At 42.0% G+C, this 22,988-nt stretch overlaps 1 protein-coding gene across 1 annotated transcript in view; it reads right to left on the bottom strand.

The window, feature by feature from the left end:
• Window positions 1-374: 374 nt before the first annotated feature.
• and2 (actinodin2) overlaps window positions 375-22,988 on the bottom strand; it is a 25,728-nt gene continuing 3,114 nt past the window's right edge. The window contains exons 2-5 of the mRNA XM_061979818.1: window positions 17,548-17,592; window positions 5,772-5,911; window positions 934-1,830; window positions 375-770 (exon numbers count right to left, since the gene is read on the bottom strand). Of these exons, the coding sequence (XP_061835802.1) occupies window positions 375-770; window positions 934-1,830; window positions 5,772-5,911; window positions 17,548-17,592 (1,478 nt within the window). The remainder of the gene's footprint in view (window positions 771-933; window positions 1,831-5,771; window positions 5,912-17,547; window positions 17,593-22,988) is intronic.

Genomic DNA, 22,988 nt, shown 5'->3' with positions numbered 1-22,988 from the left:
GGGAGACATACAAGTTTCTTCATTGAAAAATGCTGCTGATTAAATCATTTTTATTAAAGAGCCATGACAAAATCACTTTAGTGATCAAGTAGGTGTGGCAGCGCTAAAAGAATAGCGCCACCTTACTGTAATCAGTTCACTTAGGACTTGTTTTATTGGTTTTCAAATGTTAATTTATTTAGAACTTCATCCAAACTAAATAAAAGAGGCGCTTGTAATTACAACAGATGCTGAAGTCTAAAAACCGCTGTACAAAGTCTTCTACAAACTTTAATCGACAACTGTCCCATCATTTCATTGCCCTGCTGATAGCAATAAGAGCTTGTCCGAGAGAAGCTTCAGGTTAACAGTATTTGGGATTATCGTTTCTGTATCTATTTGTGCTGGCTCATGAACCCCAGCAGGAAGTCTTCAAAGCTGACGACAGCTTTCATGGACTTCTTGGCGGGCTTGACCACCGTCTTCTCCTCAGCGGCGGTGTCGGCGTGACGCAGGCGACAGTTGTAGTCAATCTCGGGGTCGCAGTCGGGGTCTGGGGAGATAATTCCGCCTGTGCCTGTGCCTGTGCCTGACTTCTGGGCTCGCATGGCGGGGGGTGCAGAAAACTTGGCACAGTTGGGGTCATAGGGATGGCAGAGAGGCTCGGCCGGAGCCTGGATGTCGCTCTTGGCCTTTGGGCGAGACTCCAGTGGCGTGCAGTCTTTGTCATAGTGCACATAGCAGTCATGGCCCTCCCTGGTCTTGCCGCGAATGCCGACCTTGTAGCGAACCTGGTTGATTGATTGATGGATAGATTGGTGTTTTTTGTTGGAAGCAGAAGCAGTTTAAAGACAGCAAAGCAACATATCACTACAGTATTTAAAAAGACAAGTTGTAAAAATGGTTACATTAATCAAAACAGTAAAGCCTACAAGCAGGACTTCAAATTCAGACCTGGTGCTCAGGGAGCTGTGGCCACGACTTTCCCAGGACAGCGGCGGCTGCCGGTATGCAGTACGGGTCGTAGCGGGGGTCGCAGGCCATGGGAGCGGCGACGTGTGCAGGCTGGTCCTTAGGGGCGTACTGCAGCACAGGCTTGGTGAGGCCAGACAGCTTGGTGGCAGACAGGGGGTTGCAGCCGGTATCAAAGAGAGGGTTGCAATGCTGCTCTTGAGGCACTCCTGAGTCAGCACCCAGGTTGGAAGGGGCGGCCCCGTTGCCCACGCACATGGGGTCCACTGTGGGGTCACAGCTGGGGGTGAGGAGGTGGTAGAAACCTGTGGGGGCCTTCTGCACCATCATAGGCATGCAGTAGGGGTCATTTGGGTCGCATCCAAGGGCACTGTAGGAGGGAGCAGGAGCGGCGGCAGGGCGGTAGCCGTAAGCCGCTCTCAGGTGGTATTGCAGACACTCAACGTCTTCATGGTTGCAGATCCTTAACAGCTCGGCTTTCTGCTCGTGGCTCAGGAAGGACTCCAAGACCGGGGCGTAGTAGAAGCCAACAGGGCTCTTCATTGGCATGGGCATTATGGGGCTGCTGATAGGGGCAAATGCCCTGGCTGGAGCAAGCTCAGGCTCGGGGCCGGCAGCTTTGGGTGCCAGAGGGAAGAGGCAGTAGGGGTCGACGTGGGGGTTGCACATTCTGACGGCGGCAGACCTGATGGGGGCGGGCATCACCATGGCAGCTTTGGGCTTGCTGGTGGACTCTGCAATGCATTCTGGGTCCTCGGAGTCTGCACAGGCTTTATAGATTTCGCTCAGGTGTTTGAGGTAGTGGTTGAAGGTGGGGCCTTCCTCTGACCTGTGCTTGTTCTGCAGGTACGCCAAGTACACACGGTCCAAATCTTCAACCTTAAAGACGAAAATGAACAAAATCACTCATCGCAAAGGATCAATTTCTATTGTTTATTGTAGCAATAACATGTATTTGTAGTTAAAGTTAAAGTTAAAGTACCAATGATTGTCACACACACACTAGGTGTGGCGAAATTATTCTCTGCATTTAACCCATCACCCTTGATCACCCCCTGGGAGGTGAGGGGAGCAGTGGGCAGCAGCGGTGGCCGCGCCCGGGAATCATTTTTGGTGATTTAACCCCCAATTCCAACCCTTGATACTGAGTGCCAAGCAGGGAGGTAATGGGTCCCATTTTTATAGTCTTTGGTATGACTCGGCCGGGGTTTGAACCCACAACCTACCGATCTCAGGGCGGACACTCTAACCACTAGGCCACTGAGTAGTGCGCCCTCTAGTGCAACTAAATAATACGGCAGGACAAAAACAGCAGCATTAGTTAAAGTTAAAGTTAAAGTACCACTGATAGTCACACACACACACTAGACGTGGTGAAATGACCCTCTGCATTTGACCCATCCCCTTGTTTCACCCCCCTGGGAGGTGAGTGGAGCAGTGAGCAGCACCGGTGGCCACGCTCGGGAATTATTTTTGGTGATTTAACCCCCAATTCCGACCCTTGATGCTGAGTGCCAAGCAGGGAGGTAATGGCTCCCATTTTTATAGTCTTTGGTATGACTCGGGGTTTGAACTCACAACCTAAACAGTTACTATTGTAAATGTCATAGGGGAGTTAATCCCCCTAAATGAGAAAAAATGGCTACATATGGACCATACTAGACCTACTCAGTGGCCTAGTGGTTAGAGTGTCCGCCCTGGGATGGGTAGGTTGTGAGTTCAAACCCCGGCCGAGTCATACCAAAGACTATAAAAATGGGAGCCAGTACCTCCCTGCTTGGCACTCAGCATCAAGGGTTGGAATCGGGGGTTAAATCACCAAAAATGATTCCCGGGCGCGGCCACCGCTGCTGCCCACTGCTCACCTCACCTCCCAGGGGGTGAACAAGGGTGATGGGTCAAATGCAGAGAATAATTTTGGCAATTTGCGACAATCATTGGTACTTTAACTTAAACACTTAGCCCACCCCGGATCTACATCAATAATCTATAACAGTGTTTTTCAACCTTTTTTGAGGCAAGGCACATTTTTTTCCATTAAAAATTCCAGAGGCACACCACCTACAGAAAACGTTAAAAAATGAAACTCCACCAGGTCGTCGTGCCTTATTTTGAGTTTGTTTGTGTTTTCCTGTGTGTTGTGCTTCAGTTCCTGTCTTGCGCTGTTACTTTGGTGGCCTTTCCTGTTTTGTTGGTGTTTTCCTGTAGCAGTTCCATGCCTTCCTTTGAGCACTATTCCCCGCACCTGCTTTGTGTTAGCAAGCAAGACTATTTAAGTTGTTGCTACCTTTCTTTGTGTGGACATCATTTCATGTACGGATGTACTTTGTGGACGCCGTAAGTTTTTGCTGTCGTCCAGCATTTTGTTTCTGTTTACTTTGTGGCCAGTTCAGTTTTACTTTTGCTTTGCATAGTCATTGCCTTTTGTTAATTTGTGGTTTAAGCACTGCATACCTTTTTACCTGCACCCTGCCTCCCGCTGTGGTCTGCATATTGGGATCACAACAAACCATCCTCGTCTCACCCGACACATTCCGACTTTTACAAAGCAGTTAACTACCTGATGCCTCCTGCTGACATGGAGTATTACGTGGTTACCCTGCCCAGTTCTACACAGCACAGACACTAAGGAACGGCACATTATTTGCATACTTGCCAACCCTTCCGGATTTTCCGGGAGACTCCCGAAATTCAGCGCCTCTCCCGAAAACCTCCCGGGACAAATTTTCTCCCGAAAATCTCCCGAAATTCAGGCGGACTCAGGTCCTCCACAATATAAAAAAGCGTACCTGCCCAATCACATTATAACTATAGAATGATGGAGGGCGAGTTCTTGGTTTCTTATGTGGGTTCATTGTTAGGCAGTTTCATTAACGTCCTCCCAGCGCGGCAACAACACACAACAACAGCAGTCACTTTTTTGTATACCGTAAAGCAGTTCGTCTGCCGTAAACAGCAATGTTGTGACACTCTTAAACAGGACAATACTGCCATCTAGTGCATTTGATGAGAGCACTTTTGTGCATCATCAGAGAGGGTGTTCAGCATGGTTCGAAAAATAGTGACAGAGAATGGAACAAGGATGGACAATTCAACCCTTAACTCAACAATGAGTAGATGAGTGTTATGTGTGTGTATATGTGTAAATAAATGAACACTGAAATTCAAGTATTTATTTTATATGTATATATATATATATATATATATATATATATATATATATATTAGAGATGCGCGGTTTGCGGGCACAACCGCGGAGTCCGCGGATTATCCGCGGATCGGGCGGATGAAATTTTAAAAAATTAGATTTTATCCGCGGGTCGGGTCGGGCGGTTGAAAAAAAAAAAATAAAGATTTTAAATAGATTCAGGCGGGTGGCAGTTAAACCAATTCGGAAATATATATACATAGTTAAATGTTGTTACCCTCATACGAAAAACGAGCAGGCACCTGCTGCATATGCCACAACAGAAGAAAAAAAAGAAGAGATGGACGCTTTTACGGAGCGGAGAAGGGACGCCTCGCCGGGGTCCGCGGGACCGAGGCCCCTTCCCCCGAGAGGGCCCCACCGGGAGCCGTAGCTGAGGCGATCCGCGAGAAGGGCCCGACGCACGACCAGGGTCACCACCGCGCCCACCGCACCGACACCCCGCCTCGTCCGCCTTCGCCGCGGCCGGCGTCACGCGCAGCAGGTAAGCAGCTTACCTGCCCGCCACCCCCGTGGCCGGGGGCTCGTAACAGGGGTCACTCCGCGCGCAGTGCGCTCACGAAAGGGGTGGGGCTCACCCTGGTTGATATAGACAGCGGTGGCCATGGAAGTCGGAACCCGCTAAGGAGTGTGTAACAACCCACCTGCCGAATCAACTAGCCCTGAAAATGGATGGCGCTGGAGCGTCGGGACCATACCCGGCCGTCGCCGGCAGCGAGACGCGCTTGGAGGTGCGCTCAGCGCGGCTCCCATATGATTGCGCTGGTGTGCGTCTGGGTCGTGACAGCGTGGCACGCGAATGTCTGTGCTGCATTGGATCAGTCTCCTTTCTTTAACAGGCAAAAGCTTTATAACCTCACTAATGCCTTGCATCGTCTATATTAGATATATAACAACGGGTGGGTGCGGGCGGATGCGGTTCTGATTAAATGTTAGGTCGGGTGGATGGCGGATGGTTGACGACTTTCTGATGCGGTTGCGGATGAAATAATTGCCTACCCGCGCATCTCTAATATATATATATATATATATATATATATATATATATATATATATATATATATATATATATATAGCTAGAATTCACTGAACGTCAAGTATTTCTTATATATATATATATATATATATATATATATATATATATATATATATATATATATATACATATATTAGGGGTGTATATATATATATATATATATATATATATATATATATATATATATATATATATATATATATATATATGAAATACTTGACTTGGTGAATTCTAGCTGAAAATATACTCCTCCCCTTTTAGCCACGCCCCAACCACGCCCCCGTCCCACCTCGACCACGCCCACCCCCACCCCCTCCCCCCACCTCCCGAAATCGGAGGTCTCAAGGTTGGCAAGTATGTTATTTGTAGATTATAATTATTGATATGCAAAAAATTTTTTTTTTTTTAACCAATTAGGTGAAGTTGCGTAATTTCCCACGGCACACCAGACAATATCTCACGGTTGAAAAACACTGATCTATAAGGAGAGACAAAGCTTTTCCAGACCGTATTGTTGGAATACAAAAGTGTATGTGTCAACAGAGTTTATTACAAGCAAATCAAAATTGGACTCACTCCTTCCTGGTTGTGGGAGTCCATGAAGTACTTGTACCAGCCCCAGAAGTCGGGTTTGAACTGAGGCGCGGCCATGACGACGGGCATGTTCCTTTTGTGGCGCACCAGCTTCTGCAGGTTGGCCTTCACGCGGTCAGACGCTGTGGCACACGACAACACATCCGAATCAACAACTCATGTACTCTTTTTAATTCATGTGAAATAAAGAAAGGGGGAGACTCCCAGATGGACTGTAAAAGAGTTAGGTAATAACTGCTAGTAAGCAGATCACTTACCATGGATTGATTAACGTGGACCCCCGACTTAAACAAGTGTAAAAACTTATTGGGGTGTTACCATTTAGTGGTCAATTGTACGGAATATGTACTGTACTGTGCAATCTACTAATAAAAGTTTCAATCGATCACTTGCAATGGTTTAGTGCTGGTCTGGTATGGCACTTGTACTGGTTTCAGTTGTAGAAAGGTTTTTTCATATACATTTTTTTAATTTATTTTCCACATGAATTTGTTTTAGTACAAAACATGTAGTTCAAGTCACAGTATGGATTGAAAGTGCACCCCTTTATTACCTCTGCCAGGATGTTTGTATACCGTATTTTCCGGACTATAAGGCGCACTTGAAATCCTTTTTTTTTCTCCTCAAAACTCGACGAAGCGCCTAATGTACAAAATAATTCTGGTTTTGCTTATCGACGTCGAAGCGATTTTATTTGGTACATGGTGTAATGATAAGTCTGACCAGTAGATGGCAGTCAAACATAAGAGATGTCTCCGCTCGGGATGGTTTCCTGCTGGCCCCACTATGGACTGGACTCTCACTATTATGTTAGATCCACTATGGACTGGACTCTCACACTATTATGTTAGATCCACTATGGACTGGACTCTCACTATTATGCTAGATCCACTATGGACTGGACTTTCACACTATTATGTTAGATCTACTATGGACTGGACTCTCACTATTATTTTAGATCCACTATGGACTGGACTCTCACACTACTATGTTAGATTCACTATGGACTGGACTCTCACGCTATTATGTTAGATCCACTATGGACTGGACTCTCACTATTATGTTAGATCCACTATGGACTGGACTCTCACACTATTATGTTAGATCTACTATGGACTGGACTCTCACTATTATGTTAGATTCACTATGGACTGGACTCTCACGCTATTATGTTAGATCCACTATGGACTGGACTCTCACTATTATGTTAGATCCACTATGGACTGGACTCTCACTATTATGTTAGATCCACTATGGACTGGACTCTCACACTATTATGTTAGATTCACTATGGACTGGACTCTCACACTATTATGTTAGATCCACTATGGACTGGACTCTCACTATTATGTTAGATCCACTATGGACTGGACTCTCACACTATTATGTTAGATCCACTATGGACTGGACTCTCACACTATTATGTTAGATCCACTATGGACTGGACTCTCACAATATTATGTTAGATCCACTATGGACTGGACTCTCACACTATTATGTTAGATCCACTATGGACTGGACTCTCACACTATTATGTTAGATCCACTATGAACTGGACTCTCACTATTATGCTAGATCCACTATGGACTGGACTCTCACACTATTATGTAAGATCCACTATGGACTGGACTCTCACACTATTATGTTAGATCCACTATGAACTGGACTCTCACTATTATGCTAGATCCACTATGGACTGGACTCTCACACTATTATGTTAGATCCACTATGGACTGGACTCTCACTATTATGTTAGATCCACTATGGACTGGACTCTCACACTATTATGTTAGATCCACTATGGACTGGACTCTCACTATTATGTTAGATCCACTATGGACTGGACTCTCACACTATTATGTTAGATCCACTATGGACTGGACTCTCACACTATTATGTTAGATCCACTATGGACTGGACTCTCACACTATTATGTTAGATCCACTATGGACTGGACTCTCACTATTATGTTAGATCCACTATGGACTGGACTCTCACACTATTATGTTAGATCCACTATGGACTGGACTCTCACTATTATGTTAGATCCACTATGGACTGGACTCTCACACTATTATGTTAGATCCACTATGGACTGGACTCTCACTATTATGTTAGATCCACTATGGACTGGACTCTCACACTATTATGTTAGATCCACTATGGACTGGACTCTCACTATAATGTTAGATCCACTATGGACTGGACTCTCACTATTATGTTAGATCCACTATGGACTGGACTCTCACACTATTATGTTAGATCCACTATGGACTGGACTCTCACACTATTATGTTAGATCCACTATGGACTGGACTCTCACACTATTATGTTAGATCCACTATGGACTGGACTCTCACTATTATGTTAGATCCACTATGGACTGGACTCTCACACTATTATGTTAGATCCACTATGGACTGGACTCTCACTATTATGTTAGATCCACTATGGACTGGACTCTCACACTATTATGTTAGATCCACTATGGACTGGACTCTCACTATTATGTTAGATCCACTATGGACTGGACTCTCACACTATTATGTTAGATCCACTATGGACTGGACTCTCACTATAATGTTAGATCCACTATGGACTGGACTCTCACTATTATGTTAGATCCACTATGGACTGGACTCTCACACTATTATGTTAGATCCACTATGGACTGGACTCTCACACTATTATGTTAGATCCACTATGGACTGGACTCTCACACTATTATGTTAGATCCACTATGGACTGGACTCTCACTATTATGTTAGATCCACTATGGACTGGACTCTTACACGATTATGTTAGATCCACTATGGACTGGACTCTCTCATTATTTTGTTAGATCCACTATGGACTGGACTCTCACTATTATGTTAGATCCACTATGGACTGGACTCTCACACTATTATGTCCGATCCACTATGGACTGGACTCTCACACTATTATGTTAGATCTACTATGGACTGGACTCTCACTATTATGTTAGATCCACTATGGACTGGACTCTCACACTACTATGTTAGATCCACTATGGACTGGACTCTCACGCTATTATGTTAGATCCACTATGGACTGGACTCTCACACTATTATGTTAGATCCACTATGGACTGGACTCTCACACTATTATGTTAGATCCACTATGGACTGGACTCTCACTATTATGTTAGATCCACTATGGACTGGACTCTCACACTATTATGTTAGATCCACTATGGACTGGACACTCACTATTATTTTCGATCCACTATGGACTGGACTCTCACACTATTATGTTAGATCCACTATGGACTGGACTCTCACACTATTATGTTAGATCCACTATGGACTAGACGCTCACTATTATGTTCGATCCACTATGGACTGGACTCTCACTATTATGTTAGATCCACTATGGACTGGACTCTCACACTATTATGTTAGATCCACTATGGACTGGACTCTCACACTATTATGTTAGATCCACTATGGACTGGACTCTCACACTATTATGTTAGATCCACTATGGACTGGACTCTCACACTATTATGTTAGATCCACTATGGACTAGACTCTCACTATTATGTTCGATCCACTATGGACTGGACTCTCACACTATTATGTTAGATCCACTATGGACTGGACTCTCACTATTATGCTAGATCCACTATGGACTGGACTCTCACACTATTATGTTAGATCCACTATGGACTGGACTCTCACACTATTATGTTAGATCCACTATGGACTGGACTCTCACTATTATGTTCGATCCACTATGGACTGGACTCTCACACTATTATGTTAGATCCACTATGGACTGGACTCTCACTATTATGTTAGATCCACTATGGACTGGACTCTCACACTATTATGTTAGATCCACTATGGACTGGACTCTCACAATATTATGTTAGATCCACTATGGACTGGACTCTGACACTATTATGTTAGATCCACTATGGACTGGACTCTCACACTATTATGTTAGATCCACTATGGACTGGACTCTCACACTATTATATTAGATCCACTATGGACTGGACTCTCACAATATTATGTTAGATCCACTATGGACTGGACTCTCACACTATTACGTTAGATCCACTATGGACTGGACTCTCACACTATTATGTTAGATCCACTATGGACTGGACTCTCACACTATTATGTTAGATCCACTATGGACTGGACTCCCACACTATTATGTTAGATCCACTATGGACTGGACTCTCACACTATTATGTTAGATCCACTATGGACTGGACTCTCACAATATTATGTTAGATCCACTATGGACTGGACTCTGACACTATTATGTTAGATCCACTATGGACTGGACTCTCACACTATTATGTTAGATCCACTATGGACTGGACTCTCACACTATTATGTTAGATCCACTATGGACTGGACTCTCACAATATTATGTTAGATCCACTATGGACTGGACTCTCACACTATTACGTTAGATCCACTATGGACTGGACTCTCACACTATTATGTTAGATCCACTATGGACTGGACTCTCACACTATTATGTTAGATCCACTATGGACTGGACTCTCACTATTATGTTAGATCCACTATGGACTGGACTCTCACACTATTATGTTAGATCCACTGTGGACTGGACTCTCACTATAATGTTAGATCCACTATGGACTGGACTCTCACTATTATGTTAGATCCACTATGGACTGGACTCTCACACTATTATGTTAGATCCACTATGGACTGGACTCTCACACTATTATGTTAGATCCACTATGGACTGGACTCTCACACTATTATGTTAGATCCACTATGGACTGGACTCTCACTATTATGTTAGATCCACTATGGACTGGACTCTTACACGATTATGTTAGATCCACTATGGACTGGACTCTCTCATTATTTTGTTAGATCCACTATGGACTGGACTCTCACTATTATGTTAGATCCACTATGGACTGGACTCTCACACTATTATGTCCGATCCACTATGGACTGGACTCTCACACTATTATGTTAGATCTACTATGGACTGGACTCTCACTATTATGTTAGATCCACTATGGACTGGACTCTCACACTACTATGTTAGATCCACTATGGACTGGACTCTCACGCTATTATGTTAGATCCACTATGGACTGGACTCTCACACTATTATGTTAGATCCACTATGGACTGGACTCTCACACTATTATGTTAGATCCACTATGGACTGGACTCTCACTATTATGTTAGATCCACTATGGACTGGACTCTCACACTATTATGTTAGATCCACTATGGACTGGACACTCACTATTATTTTCGATCCACTATGGACTGGACTCTCACACTATTATGTTAGATCCACTATGGACTGGACTCTCACACTATTATGTTAGATCCACTATGGACTAGACGCTCACTATTATGTTCGATCCACTATGGACTGGACTCTCACTATTATGTTAGATCCACTATGGACTGGACTCTCACACTATTATGTTAGATCCACTATGGACTGGACTCTCACACTATTATGTTAGATCCACTATGGACTGGACTCTCACACTATTATGTTAGATCCACTATGGACTGGACTCTCACACTATTATGTTAGATCCACTATGGACTAGACTCTCACTATTATGTTCGATCCACTATGGACTGGACTCTCACACTATTATGTTAGATCCACTATGGACTGGACTCTCACTATTATGCTAGATCCACTATGGACTGGACTCTCACTCTATTATGTTAGATCCACTATGGACTGGACTCTCACACTATTATGTTAGATCCACTATGGACTGGACTCTCACTATTATGTTCGATCCACTATGGACTGGACTCTCACACTATTATGTTAGATCCACTATGGACTGGACTCTCACTATTATGTTAGATCCACTATGGACTGGACTCTCACACTATTATGTTAGATCCACTATGGACTGGACTCTCACAATATTATGTTAGATCCACTATGGACTGGACTCTGACACTATTATGTTAGATCCACTATGGACTGGACTCTCACACTATTATGTTAGATCCACTATGGACTGGACTCTCACACTATTATATTAGATCCACTATGGACTGGACTCTCACAATATTATGTTAGATCCACTATGGACTGGACTCTCACACTATTACGTTAGATCCACTATGGACTGGACTCTCACACTATTATGTTAGATCCACTATGGACTGGACTCTCACACTATTATGTTAGATCCACTATGGACTGGACTCTCACACTATTATGTTAGATCCACTATGGACTGGACTCTCACACTATTATGTTAGATCCACTATGGACTGGACTCTCACAATATTATGTTAGATCCACTATGGACTGGACTCTGACACTATTATGTTAGATCCACTATGGACTGGACTCTCACACTATTATGTTAGATCCACTATGGACTGGACTCTCACACTATTATGTTAGATCCACTATGGACTGGACTCTCACAATATTATGTTAGATCCACTATGGACTGGACTCTCACACTATTACGTTAGATCCACTATGGACTGGACTCTCACACTATTATGTTAGATCCACTATGGACTGGACTCTCACACTATTATGTTAGATCCACTATGGACTGGACTCTCACTATTATGTTAGATCCACTATGGACTGGACTTTCACAATATTATGCTAGACCCACTCGACGTCCATTGTTTCGCAATATTATGCAAAGGCAACTTTTCTTACCTTCTGGTACCTGCTGATGTGTATTTGGGATCTGTATAAATCCCGGTGCGCCTAATGTACGGAATAATTCTGGTTCTGCTTACCGACTTCGAAGCTATTTTATTTGGTACATGGTGTAATGATAAGTGTGACCAGTAGATGGCAGTCAAACATAAGAGATAAGTGTAGACTGCGCTATGATGGGACTATGACTCAAGTAAACAACGCCAACATTTTATATGTTCCATTGAAAATATGGAACATTACACAGAGTGCTCAAAAATCTATCAAAATGTTTTAGTAGGACTTTGGTAAGCTATGAAGCCATACCGCTTGATGGATTGTACTGTGCTTCGACATAGGAGTATTATTATGGTGTGTGTATAAGGTAAGACATTATCTGGCGTTTTGTTTCGCAATATTATGCAAAAGCAACTTTTCTTACCTTCTGGTACCTGCTGATCTGTATTTGGGATCTGCATAAATCCTGAAAAATTGTGTGAGTCCGCCTTTGTAGTCCGTGCCGACACCGTAGTCGATAAGCTTCTTCTTTTTATCTATCTTCTTATTATGGGACATTCTTCCTCCACTGTTGCCATTTCTAATATAAAGTAGTGTAAAGTTCTTACTTATATCTGTCAGTAAACTCACCATGAAAGCGCTAAAACATACCGGTGTAGTGAGTTTACATTATTCACCCAAGGAACTTTAGTTATTAGAGTTCTGGTTGGACTTTTTTTTTTTTTTTTTTGACCAAAGAACCATCATTACATGTTATGTAGACCATATTGTGTATTCAATTTAGAAAAATAATAATAATAATTAAAGCTGCAAGCAGCGTTGGTCGGGCCCGCGTATTTGGCAGGTGCAAGTCCTAAGTGTCCCAATGCTTTTGTCCAGTTTTCGTCCCAAGTGTCCCAATACTTTTGTCCAGTTTTAGTCCTAAGTGTCCCAATACTTGTGTCCAGTGTAGGTGTCCCAATACTTTAGTCCAGAGGTAGTCCTAAGTGTCCCAATACTTTTGTCCAGTTTTAGTCCTAAGTGTCCCAAAACATTTGTCTAGTGGTAGTCCGAAGTGTCCCAATACTTTTGTCAAGTTGTAGTCCTTAGTGTCCCAAAACGTGTGTCAAGTTTTAGTCCCAAGTGTCCCAATAGTGTTGTCCAGTTTTCGTCCAAAGTGTCCCAATACTTTTGTCCAGTTTTATTCCTAAGTGTCCCAATACTTGTGTCAAGTTTTCGGCCTAAATGTCCCAATACTTTTGTCAAGTTTTATTTCCAAGTGTCCCAATACTTTTGTCCAGTTTTCGTCATAAGTGTCCCAATACTTTTGTCCAGTTTTAGTCCTAAGTGTCCCAAAACTTTTGTCAAGTTGTAGTCCTAATTGTCCCAATACTTTTGTGCAGTGTAAGTGTCCCAATACTTTTGTGCAGTGTAAGTGTCCCAATACTTTTGTCCAGTGTAAGTGTCCCAATACTTTTGTCCAGTGGTAGTCCAAAGTGTCCCAATACTTTTGTCCAGTTGTAGTCCTCCGACCTTCCCAGTGGGAGTTACAGGCAGTTTTGTCATTTTTTTCTTCCGAGGAGCAGTTTTTTCTGCGTTTTATTCAAAAATTGCGGTAGAGCGCAATTTTGAGATTTGGGGTTAGGTTTTTTTTATTAGATCGCAATTTTTGCCAGTCCTGATGTGTGTGTTCAGTTTGGTGAGTTTTGAAGCATGTTAAGGGGGTCAAATTACAGCTCAAAGAGACAAAAATGACTGTTTTAGTACATTTTTATCTTGAAGGGGGAATTGCCAACTTCCTGTTGATTTTTGCCCGAGGAATATAATTAATGAAAAGTAGGTCTAATTGAGACCTTTCATGTCTCTACGACATTTGTACTGGGAGTTAGAGGCAGTTTTCCTTCTAGGGGGCGCTAGAGTGCAGTTTTGAGTTTTGGGGTTTGATTTTTTTACCAAAAAGTTTTGTTCGCGTTTATTTATGTGTGCGTCAAATTTGGTGAGTTTTGCAGCATGTTAAGGGGGTCAAATTACAGCGCAAAGCTGCGGAAGAATAATAATAATAATAAGAAGAAGAAAGAATAAAACGTTACAAATTCAATAGGTCCTTATGTCCCATTGTAAAAGGACTCCCGTTAGGATTCCTTTTACAATGGGCCATGCGGGCCCTAATAATATGACTCCTTTAATGCGCCCTATAATCCAGTGCGCCTTATATATGAAAACATTTCGAAAACAGACCATTCATCGGCAGTGCGCCCTATGGTCTGGAAAATACGGTATATATTTGCTGGTGTCAGTTAGTTAGTTAGTCAGTTAGTTAGTTAGTAGGTACCATCATTTTGAAAATTATGGGTTAATTTGATAAAAAAAATTCAGGAAATGCCAGAAATTGTATAAAGAACAAGTGATTCCATTTAGGGCTGATCCAGATTATTTTTTACTGAGTTACATTACGTTTACGTTACGGGCTGAATTTGTATTTCTGTACAGTATGCATAGTGGTGCCTGCCGCCTCCACCCACAGAGACAAAGAGAGTGGATGACTAACGAGAGGCTTCATTAATTTTTGCTGTACAGTAAAAATATAAGCAACATTGTTCAAAAAGTTATGGGCAAATTTTGGATGAAACTTTCAGGAATTGCCAGAAATGGGTTAAAGAACAAGGTATTCCATTTTGGGGCTGATCCAGATCACTATCTGGTTTCAGGATTTTATTTTCAAGGATTATTCCTAATTGGGAAATAGAGCCTGGCGAAGGTCTTTTTTAGTTTTTGGAAAAAAAATGTATATTTTATTAATTTATTTATTATCGGAGTATTATTTATAACTGGGAAATAGGGCCTGGCGAAGGTCTTTCTTAGTGTGGAAGTTGCGTCCTCGCAGTTCCACTGTCAGACACGGCACAGGAGCCAAGCGTGCAGGTTTTAACAAGGTTTTAATAAACATAGGTTTTTAACAAAAGTTTTCTCTCCTGAAGGACGCGACTTTTTCAGCCACGTCCGTATCCTCTCTCCCCTCCTGCTCCCGGCCGGTTACTGTTAAGGACAACAGATGATACGATTAACACGTACCACCTGTGAAATCTAATCACCTGCCAGCTGTGTCTCGCCGTCAGCACTGCCACGCCCCCCCCCCCCCCCCCGTCTCATGGTGCTCTGTTCTCAGCACCATGGACAGCGCATCACTTAGTTTTTGGATTTTTTTTAATAATAATGTATATTTTGATTATTTATTTATTATCTTATTTTAATTATTTTGTTTTGTTTTATTTGACTAAAATGCGTTCTTTCAGGTAAATATATTACTGTTAAATATTTAACAATTAGAATATATACAGGTAAAAGCCAGTAAATTAGAATATTTTGAAAAACTTGATTTATTTCAGTAATTGCATTCAAAAGGTGTAACTTGTACATTATATTTATTCATTGCACACAGACTGATGCATTCAAATGTTTATTTCATTTAATTTTGATGATTTGAAGTGGCAACAAATGAAAATCCAAAATTCCGTGTGTCACAAAATTAGAATATTACTTAAGGCTAATACAAAAAAGGGATTTTTAGAAATGTTGGCCAACTGAAAAGTATGAAAATGAAAAATATGAGCATGTACAATACTCAATACTTGGTTGGAGCTCCTTTTGCCTCAATTACTGCGTTAATGCGGCGTGGCATGGAGTCGATGAGTTTCTGGCACTGCTCAGGTGTTATGAGAGCCCAGGTTGCTCTGATAGTGGCCTTCAACTCTTCTGCGTTTTTGGGTCTGGCATTCTGCATCTTCCTTTTCACAATACCCCACAGATTTTCTATGGGGCTAAGGTCAGGGGAGTTGGCGGGCCAATTTAGAACAGAAATACCATGGTCCGTAAACCAGGCACGGGTAGATTTTGCGCTGTGTGCAGGCACCAAGTCCTGTTGGAACTTGAAATCTCCATCTCCATAGAGCAGGTCAGCAGCAGGAAGCATGAAGTGCTCTAAAACTTGCTGGTAGACGGCTGCGTTGACCCTGGATCTCAGGAAACAGAGTGGACCGACACCAGCAGATGACATGGCACCCCAAACCATCACTGATGGTGGAAACTTTACACTAGACTTCAGGCAACGTGGATCCTGTGCCTCTCCTGTCTTCCTCCAGACTCTGGGACCTCGATTTCCAAAGGAAATGCAAAATTTGCATGGTTGGGTGATGGTTTGGGGTGCCATGTCATCTGCTGGTGTCGGTCCACTCTGTTTCCTGAGATCCAGGGTCAACGCAGCCGTCTACCAGCAAGTTTTAGAGCACTTCATGCTTCCTGCTGCTGACCTGCTCTATGGAGATGGAGATTTCAAGTTCCAACAGGACTTGGCGCCTGCACACAGCGCAAAATCTACCCGTGCCTGGTTTACGGACCATGGTATTTCTGTTCTAAATTGGCCCGCCAACTCCCCTGACCTTAGCCCCATAGAAAATCTGTGGGGTATTGTGAAAAGGAAGATGCAGAATGCCAGACCCAAAAACGCAGAAGAGTTGAAGGCCACTATCAGAGCAACCTGGGCTCTCATAACACCTGAGCAGTGCCAGAAACTCATCGACTCCATGCCACGCCGCATTAACGCAGTAATTGAGGCAAAAGGAGCTCCAACCAAGTATTGAGTATTGTACATGCTCATATTTTTCATTTTCATACTTTTCAGTTGGCCAACATTTCTAAAAATCCCTTTTTTGTATTAGCCTTAAGTAATATTCTAATTTTGTGACACACGGAATTTTGGATTTTCATTTGTTGCCACTTCAAATCATCAAAATTAAATGAAATAAACATTTGAATGCATCAGTCTGTGTGCAATGAATAAATATAATGTACAAGTTACACCTTTTGAATGCAATTACTGAAATAAATCAAGTTTTTCAAAATATTCTAATTTACTGGCTTTTACCTGTATATATATATATTTTTTAAATGCCGGTATTTTTTTTTAAAACATTTTATAATTATTACAAACAAAAATCTTTCTTCTTCACCTTCCAATCTTGAGTTGCAAGAGAATATGAGCACATGCATGCTGGAAGACATAATATGGTTGAAAGTGTGGTGTGCTCACCTTGGTCCTGCTTGTGTAGCTCCAGTGGTACGGCCCCCAGGAACTCTGTAAAACCCGAGCAGGAGCCACGTTAGCAACAGCGGGAACTTTTGCTGACAAGGACCAGATGCCACACTTTCTTTCTACGTTAAGGAGGAAAATTGCTGAGACGCTTTAAATAAAAGGGGCCCCCCCAGGTCGGAACACGGCAGGTGCCGGGGACTCTGGCGCCCCGGCTTAGGCAGCATCCTGCAAATTAAGCCTGCCCCGCCCCTCAGTTGGGCTTTTAACTAGCTTTCTTCAAATCCTAATTCATAGCTGTATGTTTGTGCAAGTGCTGGGGGCCGCCCTGACCTGTAAAACTACAAAGTGGGAGCCCTCACACAAACTCATTACCACTGTGCTATAAAACGTGTGTGCGGAACATGCTCTGCTCCACCTTCTGAAGTTTAAAAAACAAACCTGTGGAATCAGCGAAACATGGCACTGACTTGCTTCTTCAGGGCGCGCAAATTATTACAAAAATCGTTTGTTTGGCTTTCGTTGGGATAATTTTCACACACTGTGTTTAGAATATGCATTTTGTTTCATTGTCATGCTAAAGTATGACGAAAGACAAGTTTCTCAAACAGGTTACTCTGTAAATTTGGGTCATTGGGTGATAATAAACAAATGATTTGTTATTTTCTGCGATGAGGTGGCGACTTGTCCAGGGTGTACCCCGCCTTCCGCCCGATTGTAGCTGAGATAGGCTCCAGCGCCCCCCCGCGACCCCAAAAGGGAATAAGCGGTAGAAAATGGATGGATGGATGGATTTGTTATTTTGTTTTCATTGACAGAAGGCAATCATGATTTAGGCGTAAGAAAACATATGAAAGCACGTCAAAGCCTTGCCTGCTTTTTGGCAATTTCAACCTGTATAGGACGCATTTTGACATTCAACATTTTTAAGGATTTATTAACAAATGAGTGCAGTAGACATTTGTTGCCATGCATGCATTCATTCATCCATTTGAGGTTTACCTGGTAACAAAACCATGGCCAGAAGGAGTCCAACGTGGATGAGGGGATGTGTCGCCATGTTCACTTTTGAGAGCGCTTCCTGTGGAAAATGAGCAAAATCCTATCGTGGTCAAAAATGGACTTAGATTGTTAAAATCCAAGAGTAGACATGATGAATACTTGCACTGGACAATAGAGACGATAGGGGGCACGCCGTAACTAAGCTTTTTCGGTAATTATCGGACCACCGGAACAATCAATCGACTTAACTCCAACCAACACAATCAGACAGATTAGATCAGGGGTGTCCAAAATAGGCAGTATGTCTTAAATCTAATTTTCATTACCTGAGCGTTTAGTTGTATATATATATATATGTATATATATATATGTCTTAATAAGGTTATCCAAAAAATAGTGCTCGATACCGTAGTAGAGCGCAATATATGTATGTGTGGGGGAAAAAATCACAAGACTACTTCATCTCTACAGGCCTGTTTCATGAGGGGTTCCCTCAATCATCAGGAGATCAGGAGAAATCTCCTGATGATTGAGGGAACCCCTCATGAAACAGGCCTGTAGGGATGAAGTAGTCTTGTGATTTTTTTTCCCCACACATACATATATATATATATATATATATATACAGGTAAAAGCCAGTAAATTAGAATATTTTGAAAAACTTGATTTATTTCAGTAATTGCATTCAAAAGGTGTAACTTGTACATTATATTTATTCATTGCACACAGACTGATGCATTCAAATGTTTATTTCATTTAATTTTGATGATTTGAAGTGGCAACAAATGAAAATCCAAAATTCCATGTGTCACAAAATTAGAATATTACTTAAGGCTAATACAAAAAAGGGATTTTTAGAAATGTTGGCCAACTGAAAAGTATGAAAATGACAAATATGAGCATGTACAATACTCAATACTTGGTTGGAGCTCCTTTTGCCTCAATTACTGCGTTAATGCGGCGTGGCATGGAGTCGATGAGTTTCTGGCACTGCTCAGGTGTTATGAGAGCCCAGGTTGCTCTGATAGTGGCCTTCAACTCTTCTGCGTTTTTGGGTCTGGCATTCTGCATCTTCCTTTTCACAATACCCCACAGATTTTCTATGGGGCTAAGGTCAGGGGAGTTGGCGGGCCAATTTAGAACAGAAATACCATGGTCCGTAAACCAGGCACGGGTAGATTTTGCGCTGTGTGCAGGCGCCAAGTCCTGTTGGAACTTGAAATCTCCATCTCCATAGAGCAGGTCAGCAGCAGGAAGCATGAAGTGCTCTAAAACTTGTTGGTAGACGGCTGCGTTGACCCTGGATCTCAGGAAACAGAGTGGACCGACACCAGCAGATGACATGGCACCCCAAACCATCACCCAACCATGCACATTTTGCATTTCCTTTGGAAATCGAGGTCCCAGAGTCTGGAGGAAGACAGGAGAGGCACAGGATCCACGTTGCCTGAAGTCTAGTGTAAAGTTTCCACCATCAGTGATGGTTTGGGGTGCCATGTCATCTGCTGGTGTCGGTAATTGAGGCAAAAGGAGCTCCAACCAAGTATTGAGTATTGTACATGCTCATATTTTTCATTTTCATACTTTTCAGTTGGCCAACATTTCTAAAAATCCCTTTTTTGTATTAGCCTTAAGTAATATTCTAATTTTGTGACACACGGAATTTTGGATTTTCATTTGTTGCCACTTCAAATCATCAAAATTAAATGAAATAAACATTTGAATGCATCAGTCTGTGTGCAATGAATAAATATAATGTACAAGTTACACCTTTTGAATGCAATTACTGAAATAAATCAAGTTTTTAAAAATATTCTAATTTACTGGCTTTTACCTGTATATATATATATATTTTTTTTTGTTGTTGTTGTTGTTGTAAAAAGCACTTTACATTGAGCAAACAACCTGAAAGTGCTACAGTGTATTTAAAAAATAATAAAAAGATGATTAAAATAAATAAAAAAATAAAGACTAGAACAGCCTAATAGCTAAAACTAGTATGCATATGTCTAAAGAAAAAATTTTTTTTAAAAAGAAGGGTTTTTAAGCTTTTTTTAAAAGCATCCACAGTCTGTGGTGCCCTCATGTGGTCAGGGAGAGTGTTCCACAGACTGGGAGCGGCGGAGCGGAAAGCCCAGTCTCTCCCATTGTTCGTAGCTTTGTCCTCGGAGGTTGGAGGAGGTTAGCCTGTCCGGAGCGGAGGTGTCGTGTGGAGGATTTTGGGGTGAGTAGTTCTTTGAGGTAGAGGGGGGCATTTCCATGGTGGCACTGGTGGGTTAGTAGGGAGACTTTGTATTCAATTCTGAGTGGAACAGGAAGCCAATGAAGGGCTTTGAGAATTGGTATGATATGGTCGTATTTCCGTTGCTGTAATTTTGTGGTCAACGTCATTATTTATGGTCAACGACCATGAACTTTAATTGGAAGTGAATTGAGCAAAGTACAAGTGCAGACGGGATAGGCTCCAGCCCTGCTGTGACCCCCCCAGTACAAGTGGTAAAAAATGAATGGATTCATTTGTATGACCCAATCCAAACAACAGTTTTGGTTGATTGAAACTTGTATTAGTAGATTGCACAGTACAGTACATATTCCGTACAATTGACCACTAAATGGTAACACCCCCAATAAGTTTTTCAACTTGTTTAAGTCGGTGTCCACACTCATGGTGCAAATAAATGATAACCAATAAATAAAGTCAACACACCTCCTGCTCATTGAATTTTGTGGGAATTATAAAACATATTTGAAATGAAAGCCATATAAATCCACTACAATGCATTGGTGGGTGTTATGCAAAAACACTCTCTCCACACCTTGTCATGTTTGGCCTATTTTAGCTGTTGGATATTTCTGATTGATAACAAAACTATAAGGTGGTGATCACGGGAATAAAAAAAAAAAGGTAGGAATCGTGCATTTATTCTCAATATTCAATGATTTATTGTTTGTACTTTACATTGTGTCTTTGGGCCAAACACTTCACCCTTGCTCCTGATGGGTGGTGGTTAGCGCCATCAATGTGTGAATGTGTGTGTGAATGGGTGAATGTAAAGCGCTTTAGGTATGATTGCAGGTATAGTAAAGCGCTATATAAATGACAGAGCATTTACCATGTACCATTGTGTAGTGTTGTTATTAACAGTTAAAGTGTGTTGTTGATCTGTTAGCTCCAGCTTGCCTAAATCAATAGTGAGTCTGATCATTTATCATCTCATCTTTATTGATCCACAAGGGAAATTGTTCCACACATCCATTATAAAGGATGGAAAGGGTAAGGATGGAAAGGATAATGCAGGTATGAAGTAGACTAAAAATATACCATACACTCTTAGAAATAAGGGTTCTTCTACAAGGGCTGAGGTTCTAACTGGAACCATTTGCTTCTGAAAAGCCCTTTCCCGAAGAAAGGGTTTTTCAAGGGGTTCTTGGTAACGCTAATGGTTCCAGTAAGAACCATTTTGATCCAGAGAACCCTTTAAAACCCCTTTTCTGAATAATTGGTTTTAAAAGGGTTCTCACTAACACTAAGGGTTCCAGTAAGAACTGTTTTGATCCAGAGAACCGTTTTTGGAAGAAAGAGTTCTTCAGGGATTGTTGAAAGCATGGGTAAGATCCTGTGTCACCAGGGACATACTTCCTGATAACATTTGCCAATAATGGTGCCTATCTTTAAATAAATGTTTTTCTCATTAAAATGTTTTGAATGTTTGTTCAATGTCAACATGATAAATGACCACAATATAATATGAACTAAACTGATCTGTAGAATACAATATGGTTCTTTATAGAACCCTCAGAAGAGTAGAATACAATATGGTTCTTTATAGAACCCTCAGAAGACAAGACGGTTATCGGTGAAAACCTTTGAAATGGGATGTTTTTAGAACCCCCTGTGTCAGGTCTAGATGAAACCCTTGAAACATGAAAGAGTTCTTTGTGGAACTCCCTGTGTGGGTTCTAGATGAAACCCTTGAAACATGAAAGGGTTCTTAGTGGAACTCCCTGCATGGGTTCTAGATGAAACCCTTGACAAACGAAAGGGTTCTTAGTGGAACTCCCTGCGTGGGTTCTAGATGAAAGTCTTGAAATACAAAAGGGTTCTTAGTGGAACTCCCTGTGTGGGTTCTAGATGAAACCCTTGAAATACGAAACGGTTCTTAGTGGAACTCCCTGTGTGGGTTCTAGATGAAACCCTTGAAATACAAAAGGGTTCTTAGTGGAACTCCCTGCGTGGGTTCTAGATGAAAGTCTTGAAATACTAAAGGGTTCTTAGTGGAACTCCCTGTGTGGGTTCTAGATGAAACCCTTGAAATACGAAAGGGTTCTTAGTGGAACTCCCTGCGTGGGTTCTAGATGAAAGTCTTGAAATACAAAAGGGTTCTTAGTGGAACTCCCTGCGTGGGTTCTAGATGAAAGTCTTGAAATACAAAAGGGTT

Source organism: Nerophis lumbriciformis, linkage group LG19 (genome assembly GCF_033978685.3).
Source record: "Nerophis lumbriciformis linkage group LG19, RoL_Nlum_v2.1, whole genome shotgun sequence".
NCBI classification, from domain to species: domain Eukaryota; kingdom Metazoa; phylum Chordata; class Actinopteri; order Syngnathiformes; family Syngnathidae; genus Nerophis; species Nerophis lumbriciformis.
This window is presented reverse-complemented; position numbering and strand designations above follow the sequence as displayed.